The sequence below is a fragment of the Scyliorhinus torazame genome, chromosome 14 (assembly GCF_047496885.1).
Source record: "Scyliorhinus torazame isolate Kashiwa2021f chromosome 14, sScyTor2.1, whole genome shotgun sequence".
In the NCBI taxonomy this organism is placed as follows: domain Eukaryota; kingdom Metazoa; phylum Chordata; class Chondrichthyes; order Carcharhiniformes; family Scyliorhinidae; genus Scyliorhinus; species Scyliorhinus torazame.
The window spans coordinates 34541247-34553842 of NC_092720.1; the positions used below are offsets into that span (position 1 = coordinate 34541247).

The following is a 12596-nucleotide window of genomic DNA, read 5'->3' on the forward strand; positions in this document are numbered from 1 at the left end:
AGGAAATGGACCCACGCACATGCCCAAATATCAGAACATAATTTTAAAACAACTAGAAAATAGAACAATTAGTTTTTTAAAAATCAGAAGTGAATTTGATGTACAGATAAATAGGCTAGTTATATACCGATATCTTTTTATTTGCGGAGTCTTTTAAGCCTTTTATTAGAAAATCACTTATTTTTGATATGGATATCAATACATACATTTACATCATGAAAACTGTTTACTCAACTTGATACTCATGTGTTCCTGTGAAATGTTTCATCATACAGATCACATAATAAACTCTAAATTCCATCACCGAAATGGTTATAACTAAAGTGACACTCTTTTACAGGTCACTTGGTCACAACAAACCAAATTTTAAAAGAAATGCTCAATTAAATTTAAACCTTTCAGCTCGCCCATTTTCAGAACAGGCAGTGTTAAGCTTTACTAATTCAATTGCAGTGCCCTACTGCAATAATAAAAAATAAATGATATGCATGTTCAAAGTGGAATCAAAAAGATATGTTTTCAGCAGGTTCATGACAGTGTACTGAAAACAGGATGTGCGACTTTTCAATGATGTGATCAGGATCATAGATTATCATAGAATTTACAGTGCAGAAGGAGGCCATTCGGCCCATCGTGTCTGCACCAGCTCTTGGAAAGAGCACCCTACCCAAGGTCAACACCTGCACCCTATCCCCATAACCCCACCCAACACTAAGGGCAATTTTGGACACTAAGGGCAATTTATCATGGCCAATCCACCTAACCTGCACATCTTTGGACTGTGGGAGGAAACCCACGCACACACGGGGAGGATGTGCAGACTCCGCACAGACAGTGACCCAAGCCGGAATCGAACCTGGGACCCTGGAGCTGTGAAGCAATTGTGCTATCCACAATGCTACCGTGCTGCCCGGTAACTGTGCCACTGTGGTCCAAAAGTGACGCCTGGCAGCTCCCATTTCCAGCTTTAATACATAAATCCAGGAAACAAAAATAACCTTAAATGTCTTCAAACTTTTATACAAGCATGAATTATGTTATAGGACGGATAAGGGGGTAGATTTTCAACATCCAACCAACACACAAAATTAAAGTTGCGCAAAGCCACCCTTATACAAATCACCCAAGGGTTAATGAAAACCAAACTGCAGCTGATCTGCCCTTTCATCCCAAGGTGCAAAGTTGAACATGTACACCCAATATTTAGATAACATTGACTCACTTTAAGCTGCAATAGTCTTGATTATGTAAACTGTTTTGAGTACCAAACTGCAAATGCTTTGCATCATGTTTTGCAACAAATCCTCCACAAAGATTTTGAAAACATCGAAAGTGCACAAAGGGGTTGAAATGAAATGAACATGAAAATCGCTTATTGTCACGAGTAGGCTTCAATGAAGTTACTGTGAAAAGCCCCTAGTCGCCACATTCCCGCGCCTGTTCGGGGAGGCGGTTACCTGTATATCTGCAGAACTATATGCTATGAAACCATTATTTTAATTAAATTTCCAATTTAATTACACACAGGCAGCTCAATGTATAGGAACCCAAACAATAATAAAGATACATCCCCGATCCCCGAGATGGCAATGTGCACCTTCTTGTACAAAACTATTGTGTAAACAATGCAATGTATGAACACAAAGCCTGAACACAAAACATTCCCAGACCATACGAGTTTTAAAAGATCAGCACATGATGTAGCCAAATCTTTTACCGAATTCCAAGGAGCAACAGTTGTAGAAATGTGATCACTCTTGTGAACAAAATTCTTTAATTACCATTCTCGTTATTGTGATGTAAAGATTAGTGCTTACAATTCAGAGCAATCTTAACAAATGAGTTATAGGTTTATTAGGATTGAAGCTTTTCATCACATATGGATTGTACATAATTCTGCTTTGTGGCGATCGTGATCAACATTATACAACTTCATAAACACTGCTGCAGTATCATTTACTGCCAGATGCTCAGGCGGCACCACTGCATCTTCTCTGTATTGCAGTATACCTCTCTCCGATTAAACTTTATTTATGTGGTTATTGCACAACAAATTATGACAGAAGTTAAAAGTTGCAATTCAATCTCAGGGCACCACGGGCATTCAGAAACTGCTAACGCCAAGATTGATTTGAATGTAACCTCATGGGGGCCACAGATTAAATTACAACTGACTCCCTCCACAGAACCCATTGTACATATTTAAATATTTGCAGTTCAATGATAATAGAATTTACAAAAACAGCATATATTTCCAAAAGGCAGATCAATTACGAATATGCTCCGGTTCAAGAGCTTTGGACGCATTATTTTTCATTGTAAGCAATGCAGGAGATACATGGTAGATGATGCATTATAAATAGTAAACTGAAATAAGTGCAAGTTTTAATCTTGACAGTAACATGGAAAATTAACTATAGGAAAACTTAAAATACACAAATAATAATGAAATTAATGCTCAAGAACAAAAATGATCTCAAGCTAGCATTTTGTTTCTGAAATTGTTCCCAGTTATATTATGCTCTCTGCTGAAAGCAGATTTAAAAATATGAATGACAGATAAATTATGTGAATTGCAGGATTTGGAGTTGGTTTGATATGATATGGCAGACAGGATCAATGTGAACCAGGTGCTCAGTTCTCTTCACACCTTTTTCAATCCTTTTCCCATTAAGCAAGCAAAGACAGTCATGACCATCTTTGGCTTCACTTCAACCAGATCTTCAGGCAACGCATATACACGAGTGCCTATCTTTCGTGCTACTGAAATGGCATATCTGAAAAGAGACAAGCACACCATTAAAAAAAGGAGTAATCAATTAAAAGAGATACTTCCAGAAAGAGTGTCTTTTGTTGTTCAGCCCTGCATCCTACCTTCTAGTTGGTTTATGCCCACCCCGCATTTTGTGCAGTACATTTTGTTTTCAATTATGTTTGTTGCTTTCTTGTGATAAATTATGGAGGAAGGCTCCCATCCAGGTTACCGACCCTTCGAACAGTTTAAGTATTCCTTTCAACATTTTAGCAATAGCATCTCTCCGCTGACATTTCAGTTTGAAACTAATTACTAGCAGTGACAGATACTGAGAAAAGCGATAACTCCGACCACAGCTCAAGCAACAAAACACAATTGAACTCCTTTAAAACAATTCAAAATAGAATGAACTGGTTATTCGCATTTAATTGACTTTGGGAGATGGGGTAAGAGGGGATGGGAATGACATTTCAAGCAACATTTTCTCCTGTTTGCGGATTGGCAATAATAATAATAATCTTTATTAGTGTCGCAAGTAGGCTTACATTAACACTGCAATGAAGTTACTGTGAAAAGCCCCAAGTCGCCACATTCCGGCGCCTGTTCGGGTACATGGAGGGAGAATTCAGAATGTCCAAATTACCTAATAGCACGTCTTTCGGGACCTGTGGGAGGAAACCGGAGCACCCGGAGGAAACCCACACAGAAACGGGGAAAACATGCAAACTCTGCGCAGACAGTGGCCCAAGCCGGGAATCGAACCGGGGACCCTGGCACAGTGAAGCAACATTGCTAACCACTGTGCTATTGTGCCGCCTGGCAGAAAGGCTGGGTGAAATACTTACGTAAATTCTGTTGAATTTTGTTTTAGTTTAAAACAAGCAAATCTGGTGGACAAAAATACAAAGAATCAAAAGGACACCTAATAGCTATTAGGTGCGGTCTTTCAGATCAGACATTACACAGATGTCCTGTCTTCCCCTTCAGATAAATGTAAATGATCCCATGGCACTATTTCAAAGAGCAGTAGAATTCCCAGCATCCCCAACAGCACCCCCCTCCGCCCCCCAATTCAATGTCCCCAGCCAATATTTATTCCTGAACCAACATGTGGTCATTATCATATTGGCTGGGATTTTCTGGCAGAGCCATGGAGAGACCCACCATGGGGGATGCAGCGGACCAGCCAAAAGTTGAATGGCAGGACCGGAAAATCCCAGCAGCAGGCAGAGCCGGAAAAACCCGCCCATTTTGTTTGTGGAAGCTTTCTGTGCACAAATGGTCCGCCATGTTTCCTGCATTACAACAGTGATTACACTTCACAAGTATTTCACAATCTGTAAAGCATCCTGGACATCCGGTAGTTGCGAATGGAAATGCAAGTCTTTCCCTTTTAAATTTTCTTTTTAAAAAAAAAAAGTACAGCTCATTTTGAAGCCAGAATTTGTCGTTACTTTTATCCAAAATAACAGCCTCATGGTAGCACTGTGGTTAGCACTGCTGTCTAACAGCACCAGGGACCCTGGTTCGATTCAGACCTCGGGTGACTGTCTGTGCGGAGTTTGCACGTTTTCGTAGTGTCTGCGCGGGTTCCTCCGGGTGCTCCGGTTTTCTCCCACAGTCCATAGATGTGCAGGTTAGATGGATTGGTCATGCTAAAAATTGCACCCAAGTGTCCAAAGGTTAGGTGGGGATAGGGCGGATGCTCTTAGTGGGTCGGTTCAAACTCGATGGGCCGAATGGCCTCTTCTGCACTGGGGATTCTATGAAAGTACTTCAAATAAGAATCACCCACCCCAATTCTGCACAGGTATTTTTGTTTAAGTAATTAGTAGAGCATTAGGAATTACTGATCATGAACACCAAACTTACTTAGCATTGTTCAACTTGTCAATGTCTGAGAATTCAGTCTGTTTCACCAGCTCATAGCGAATCGCATTAGGTACAATAGCATCTATCAAGTCTATAACGGGCAAACTGGTGCAAATGCATTTATCCTAGGAGATAAAGAAGAAGAAAAAAAGTCCTTTAAAAAAAGTAGATTATACAGTGGGGCTGGTTTAATGGCAACCAGTCTGGACAACCGAGAATTTCTATAGAATGCAAAGCAACAAAACAAGTTGGCCTGCTGAAAAACAACCTTCATTTGCCTAAATTTTGAACATCTTACAAAAGAAGGGTGAATAAAGTATAACAAAATATAATGATAAATGCTCACACTGGAAGAATTTTCTATTCTGCTGTAAAGATTCAAGATATTTTTATTGGTGCTGATCAGAAGTCATCAAACGCCTGCGCTCCCTCTTTCAGTACAAGTCATGCATCAAAACTTTCACCATCTTTTAACCCAATGAATCATTACAGAACGCATGGTGCACTGCATACCTTTCTAACTGAATTTCCAGCCTTGCCCAAGTCACCTTTCACCATTATTGAAATGGAAAGATAAAGCTTTGCCGCAAACTATCAGAAATCCCTTCATCACCGTCAGCTTGTGATTTCCTTGCTAGAGATCAGTTGCTGCTCACCCATCATCTGTGTGTTCACTGACCAACGTTGGCCCCAGTTCCATAAATGCTTTGATGTACTAATTCCTCATCCTGATGTTCAAATCCCTCCTCTTGGCATTCATTGTCCCTCCCTAGCTTTGTAATTTCCTCCACGCGTACAACCCTCCGAGAATTCAGTGTTCCCCCAGTTTCTGTCCCAGAATGAAAGGACACTGTTTAAAAATAAGAGATGAGGAGAAATACTTTCTCTCAGAGGGTTGAGTGGTCGGGATATTGAAAAATGTTGCAATGCACAGGTAGATAGATTCTTGACTAACAAGGGAGTCAAAGATAATCGCAGGTAGGCAGAATGTGGAGTTGAGGTTATAATCAGATCAGCTATGATCTTATTGCTGGCTGAGCAGGCTGGAAGGGCCAAATGGCCTATTCCTCTCTAAATTTGTATTCTCATTTGGTCTTGTCCATCTCGGTCTTCTTTTCCCCCCCAACATTGACAGCTGTGCTTTCAACTATCCGGCCAATCTTTGGAATTTCCGCTCTAAACCTCCAGATCGCTTGAACTCTCTCTCCTCTCTAGGATGCTCCTTGAAACTTACCTCTTGATCAAGCTTTCAGTCGCCTGTTAAAATATCGCCTTCCAAGTCCCAGTGTTAACATTTCTCTGATTAAGCTGCTGTGAAGCACTTGTGTTAAAGGTACGATATAAATGTGGGTGCCAGCATCCATGAAAAGTACCACAATCTTGCACTACTTGGCATTCAGAGATTAGCTACATCCCGGAATTGTTGATGTCATCCAAACACTAGTACTGCTTTCATGATCAATTGAAAAAGTTTTCACATTTTAAAGTGGTGAGAGTTGGTACTTTTCCCCAATCATGGGCGGGTTCACATTATTCAATCCCATTTAGTTACAGACAAGAACAATGATGACCTTGAATCATACAGAACAGAAGAACCCTTTGGCCCATCAAGCCTGCACCAAATTAAAAAAATTACACCTACTCTAATCCCACTTCCTGGGGGCAGCACGGTTGTGCAGTGAATAGCACTACTGCCCGACGCGTCGAGGACCCGGGTTACTGTCCGCATGGAGTTTGCATATTCTCCCCGTATCTGCGTGGGTCTCATCCCCACAAACCAAAAAGATGTGCATAATAGGTGAATTGGCCATGCTAAATCACCCCTTAATTGGAAAAAAAGAATTGGGTACTCTAAATTTGTTTTTTAAAAATCCCACTTCATCACTTTTTAAAAAAATGTTCATTAAAAATTTTTCATGGTAATCAAAACCATTAAAAACAATTAACCACAATTACACAATAGAAAAAAAAACCCAAAACACATTAACTTTAACCCAAAAAATTAAACTAAACCCCCTAACAGCTGACAGTGACTAGCTCCTTAAAAAAGGAAATGAATGGCTGCCATCTTGCGTAGATTCCCTTCCACCGACCCTCTGGCGGTGTACGTAACCTTCTCCAAATGTAAGAAAGACATGAGGTCATCCAACAGGCCGAGGCACTAGGCAGAGTAGGAGACCTCCACCCATACAGAATCTGTCTCCGAGCTATCAATGAGGTGAAGGCGAGGACATCCGCCTGAAGCACCAGTGAGTCTGACACCCCCGAAATGGCCACCAATGGACATGGATCCAAATCTACATTGAGCATCTCCGACATGGAAGAAAAAGGCCCTGAAGCTTACCAACTTGGGACAAGTCCAGAACATAGGAGTGTGGTTAACCAGCCCCCAGAGAGTAGCGCTCATACTTATCCTCCATCCCAGAGAAGAATCCTTAATCAGATGAACCTGCGCACCACCTTGAACTGAATGGATTTTTAGCTGAGCAGATGAAGACATAGAGTTGACCCTGTGAAGGTCCTCACTCCATACCTCTCCATCCAGAATGTGACCCAACTCATTCAGCCATTCATCCTCACCTCACTCAACGTTGCTGATTCCGCTGAGGATAGTGCCAAACATGCCTGAAATAGTGATCCCCACAACCCCCCCGCCCCGCGCAAAAACGTTGTGAATCTGAAAAGACCTGAGAAGACCGGAACCAGGCAATTGGAATTTCTCCACCAACTCCTTAAAACTAGCAAACCTCCCCTCCGCAAACAGGTCTCCAAATCTCTGCAGACCGTTCCCAGCACCCCCCCCCCGCCTTGACTTCAATGTAGAGTACAAACCTGCTAGCAGAAAAGGGTGTTGCAGATGGGGAACTAGCGAAGGCAGGGAACAGAGCTTGAAATGCTGGACACCACCACGGGATTCCGGGAAAATCTCATCGGAGGGAGAGAAAGGCAACAATGCAGTAACTATTGTGCGATGGCTAGAAACAGTGCAGGAGCTCGTTTCCATTTGTCCCCATATGGACCACGATCACTGAACCACAGCAATATCTTCTGAATATTGGCTGCCCAATAGTAAAATAATAAATTGGGTAGAGTCAGGAACCCTGATTGTGTCTCTTTGGAGCAAAGCCCTACGGATCCTTGGAGTCTCACCTGCCCCAATCCACAGCAGCCATCGTTACCCAATCCACAGCTGCCATCCTTACCCAATCCACAGCTGCCATCCTTACAAATCCACAGCAGCCATCTTTACCCAATCCACAGCAGCCATCCTTACCCAATCCACAGCTACCACCCTTACCAATCCACAGCAGCCATCTTTACCCAATCCACAGCAGCCATCCTTACCCAATCCACAGCCGCCATCTTTACCCAATCCACAGCAGCCATCCTTACCCAATCCACAGCTGCCATCTTTACCCAATCCACAGCTGCCATCTTTACCTATTCCACAGCAGCCAACGTTACCCATCCACAGCAGCCATCTTTACCCAATCCACAGCAGCCATCCTTACCCAATCCACAGCTGCCATCTTTACCCAATCCACAGCAGCCATCCTTACCCAATCCACAGCCGCCATCTTTACCCAATCCACAGCTGCCATCCTTACCCAATCCACAGCAGCCATCTTTACTCAATCCACAGCAGCCAGCGTTACCCAATCCACAGCAGCCATCCTTACCCAATCCACAGCAGCCACCCTTACCCAATCCACAGCCGCCATCTTTACCCAATCCACAGCAGCCATCCTTACCCAATCCACAGCTGCCATCTTTACCCAATCCACAGCTGCCATCTTTACCCATTCCACAGCAGCCATCTATACCCAATCCACAGCAGCCATCATTACCCAATTCACAGCTGCCATCTTTACCCAATCCACAGCAGCCATCTTTACCCAATCCACAGCAGCCATCTTTACCCAATCCACAGCTGCCATCGTTACCAAATCCACAGCAGCCATCTTTACCCAATCCACAGCAGCCATCTTTACCCAATCCACAGCAGCCATCTTTACCCAATCCACAGCAGCCATCTTTACCCAATCCACAGCAGCCGTCTTTACCAAATCCACAGCTGCCATCCTTACCAAATCCACAGCACGCATCGTTACCCAATCCACAGCAGCCATCCTTATCAAATCCACAGCAGCCATCGTTACCCAATCCACAGCTGCCATCCTTACCCAATCCACAGCAGCCATCTTTACCCATTCCACAGCAGCCATCGTTACCCAATCCACAGCAGCCATCCTTACCCAATCCACAGCAGCCATCTTTACCCAATCCACAGCAGCCATCGTTACCCAATCCACAGCAGCCATCGTTACCCAATCCACAGCAGCCATCTTTACCCAATCCACAGCAGCCATCTTTACCCAATCCACAGCAGCCATCGTTACCCAATCCACAGCTGCCATCCTTACCAAATCCACAGCAGCCATCTTTACTCAATCCACAGCAGCCATCCTTACCCAATCCACAGCAGCCATCCTTACCCAATCCACAGCTGCCATCTTTACCCAATCCACAGCAGCCATCCTTACCCAATCCAAAGCTGGCATCTTTACCCAATCTACAGCTGCCACCCTTACCCAATCCACAGCTGCCACACGTACCCAATCCACAGCAGACATCTTTACCCAATCCACAGCAGACATCTTTACCCAATCCACAGCAGCCAGCGTTACCCAATCCACAGCAGCCATCTTTACCCATTCCACAGCTGCCATCCTTACCCAACCCACAGCAGCCATCTTTAGCCAATCCACAGCTGCCATCCTTACCAATCCACAGCAGCCATCGTTACCCAATCCACAGCTGCCATCTTTACCCAATCCACAGCAGCCACCTTTACCCATTCCACAGCAGCCGTCGTTACCCAATCCACAGCAGCCATCTTTAGCCAATCCACAGCAGCCATCTTTACCCAATCCACAGCAGCCATCCTTACCCAATCCACAGCTGCCATCCTTACCCAATCCACAGCAGCCATCGTTACCCAATCCACAGCAGCCATCGTTACCCAATCCACAGCTGCCATCCATACCCAATCCACAGCAGCCATCTTTTCCCAATCCACAGCAGACATCTTTACCCATTCCACAGCAGCCATCGTTACCCAATCCGCAGCTGCCATCCTTAACCAATCCACAGCAGCCATCTTTACTCAATCCACAGCAGCCAGCTTTACCCAATCCACAGCAGCCATCGTTACCCATACCATAGCAGCCATCTTTACCCAATCCACAGCAGCCATCGTTACCCAATCCACAGCAGCCATCTTTACCCAATCCACAGCAGCCATCTTTACCCAATCCACAGCAGCCATTGTTACCCAATCCACAGCAGCCATCATTACCCAATCCACAGCAGCCATCTTTACCCAATCCACAGCAGCCATCATTACCCAATCCACAGCTGCCATCCTTACCCAATCCACAGCTGCCATCCTTACAAATCCACAGCAGCCATCTTTACCCAATCCACAACAGCCATCCTTACCCAATCCACAGCTACCACCCTTACCAATCCACAGCAGCCATCTTTACCCAATCCACAGCAGCCATCCTTACCCAATCCACAGCCGCCATCTTTACCCAATCCACAGCAGCCATCCTGACCCAATCCACAGCTGCCATCTTTACCCAATCCACAGCTGCCATCTTTACCTATTCCACAGCAGCCATCTTTACCCATTCCACAGCAGCCAACGTTACCCATCCACAGCAGCCATCTTTACCCAATCCACAGCAGCCATCTATACCCAATCCACAGCTGCCATCCTTACCCAATCCACAGCAGCCATCTTTACTCAATCCACAGCAGCCAGCGTTACCCAATCCACAGCAGCCATCCTTACCCAATCCACAGCAGCCACCCTCACCCAATCCACAGCCGCCATCTTTACCCAATCCACAGCAGCCATCCTTACCCAATCCACAGCTGCCATCTTTACCCAATCCACAGCTGCCATCTTTACCCATTCCACAGCAGCCATCTATACCCAATCCACAGCAGCCATCATTACCCAATTCACAGCTGCCATCTTTACCCAATCCACAGCAGCCATCTTTACCCAATCCACAGCAGCCATCTTTACCCAATCCACAGCTGCCATCGTTACCAAATCCACAGCAGCCATCTTTACCCAATCCACAGCAGCCATCTTTACCCAATCCACAGCAGCCATCTTTACCCAATCCACAGCAGCCATCTTTACCCAATCCACAGCAGCCGTCTTTACCAAATCCACAGCTGCCATCCTTACCAAATCCACAGCACGCATCGTTACCCAATCCACAGCAGCCATCCTTATCAAATCCACAGCAGCCATCGTTACCCAATCCACAGCTGCCATCCTTACCCAATCCACAGCAGCCATCTTTACCCATTCCACAGCAGCCATCGTTACCCAATCCACAGCAGCCATCCTTACCCAATCCACAGCAGCCATCTTTACCCAATCCACAGCAGCCATCGTTACCCAATCCACAGCAGCCATCGTTACCCAATCCACAGCAGCCATCTTTACCCAATCCACAGCAGCCATCTTTACCCAATCCACAGCAGCCATCGTTACCCAATCCACAGCTGCCATCCTTACCAAATCCACAGCAGCCATCTTTACTCAATCCACAGCAGCCATCCTTACCCAATCCACAGCAGCCATCCTTACCCAATCCACAGCAGCCATCCTTACCCAATCCACAGCTGCCATCTTTACCCAATCCACAGCAGCCATCCTTACCCAATCCAAAGCTGGCATCTTTACCCAATCTACAGCTGCCACCCTTACCCAATCCACAGCTGCCACACGTACCCAATCCACAGCAGACATCTTTACCCAATCCACAGCAGCCATCTTTACCCATTCCACAGCTGCCATCCTTACCCAACCCACAGCAGCCATCTTTAGCCAATCCACAGCTGCCATCCTTACCAATCCACAGCAGCCATCGTTACCCAATCCACAGCTGCCATCTTTACCCAATCCACAGCAGCCACCTTTACCCATTCCACAGCAGCCGTCGTTACCCAATCCACAGCAGCCATCTTTAGCCAATCCACAGCAGCCATCTTTACCCAATCCACAGCAGCCATCCTTACCCAATCCACAGCTGCCATCCTTACCCAATCCACAGCAGCCATCGTTACCCAATCCACAGCAGCCATCGTTACCCAATCCACAGCTGCCATCCATACCCAATCCACAGCAGCCATCTTTTCCCAATCCACAGCAGACATCTTTACCCATTCCACAGCAGCCATCGTTACCCAATCCGCAGCTGCCATCCTTAACCAATCCACAGCAGCCATCTTTACTCAATCCACAGTAGCCAGCTTTACCCAATCCACAGCAGCCATCGTTACCCATACCATAGCAGCCATCTTTACCCAATCCACAGCAGCCATCGTTACCCAATCCACAGCAGCCATCTTTACCCAATCCACAGCAGCCATCTTTAGCCAATCCACAGCAGCCATCTTTACCCAATCCACAGCAGCCATCTTTACCCAATCCACAGTAGCCATTGTTACCCAATCCACAGCAGCCATCATTACCCAATCCACAGCAGCCATCTTTACCCAATCCACAGCAGCCATCATTACCCAATCCACAGCTGCCATCTTTACCCAATCCACAGCAGCCATCTTCACCCAATCCACAGCAGCCATGTTTACCCAATCCACAGCAGCCATCTTTACTCAATCCACAGCAGCCATCTTTACTCAATCCACAGCAGCCATCTTTACCCAATCCACAGCAGCCATCTTTACCCAATCCACAGCAGCCATCTTTACCCAATCCACAGCAGCCATCTTTACCCAATCCACAGCAGCCATCTTTACCCAATCCACAGCAGCCATCTTTACCCATTCCACAGCAGCCATTGTTACCCAATCCACAGCAGCCATCTTTACCCAATCCACAGCAGCCATCTTTACCCATTCCACAGCAGCCATCTTT

At 45.4% G+C, this 12596-nt stretch overlaps 1 protein-coding gene across 7 annotated transcripts in view; it reads right to left on the reverse strand.

Annotated features, from left to right (window-relative positions):
• Positions 1 to 1751: 1751 nt before the first annotated feature.
• The window catches only part of LOC140389625 (plastin-1-like), a 194578-nt gene continuing 183733 nt past the window's right edge, over positions 1752 to 12596 (reverse strand). For all 7 annotated transcript variants that reach the window (XM_072473903.1, XM_072473906.1, XM_072473905.1 and 4 more), the window contains exons 15-16: positions 4628 to 4752; positions 1752 to 2777 (exon numbers count right to left, since the gene is read on the reverse strand). In XM_072473903.1, coding sequence (XP_072330004.1) covers positions 2645 to 2777; positions 4628 to 4752 — 258 coding nt within the window. In that variant the 3' untranslated portion in view covers positions 1752 to 2644. The remainder of the gene's footprint in view (positions 2778 to 4627; positions 4753 to 12596) is intronic.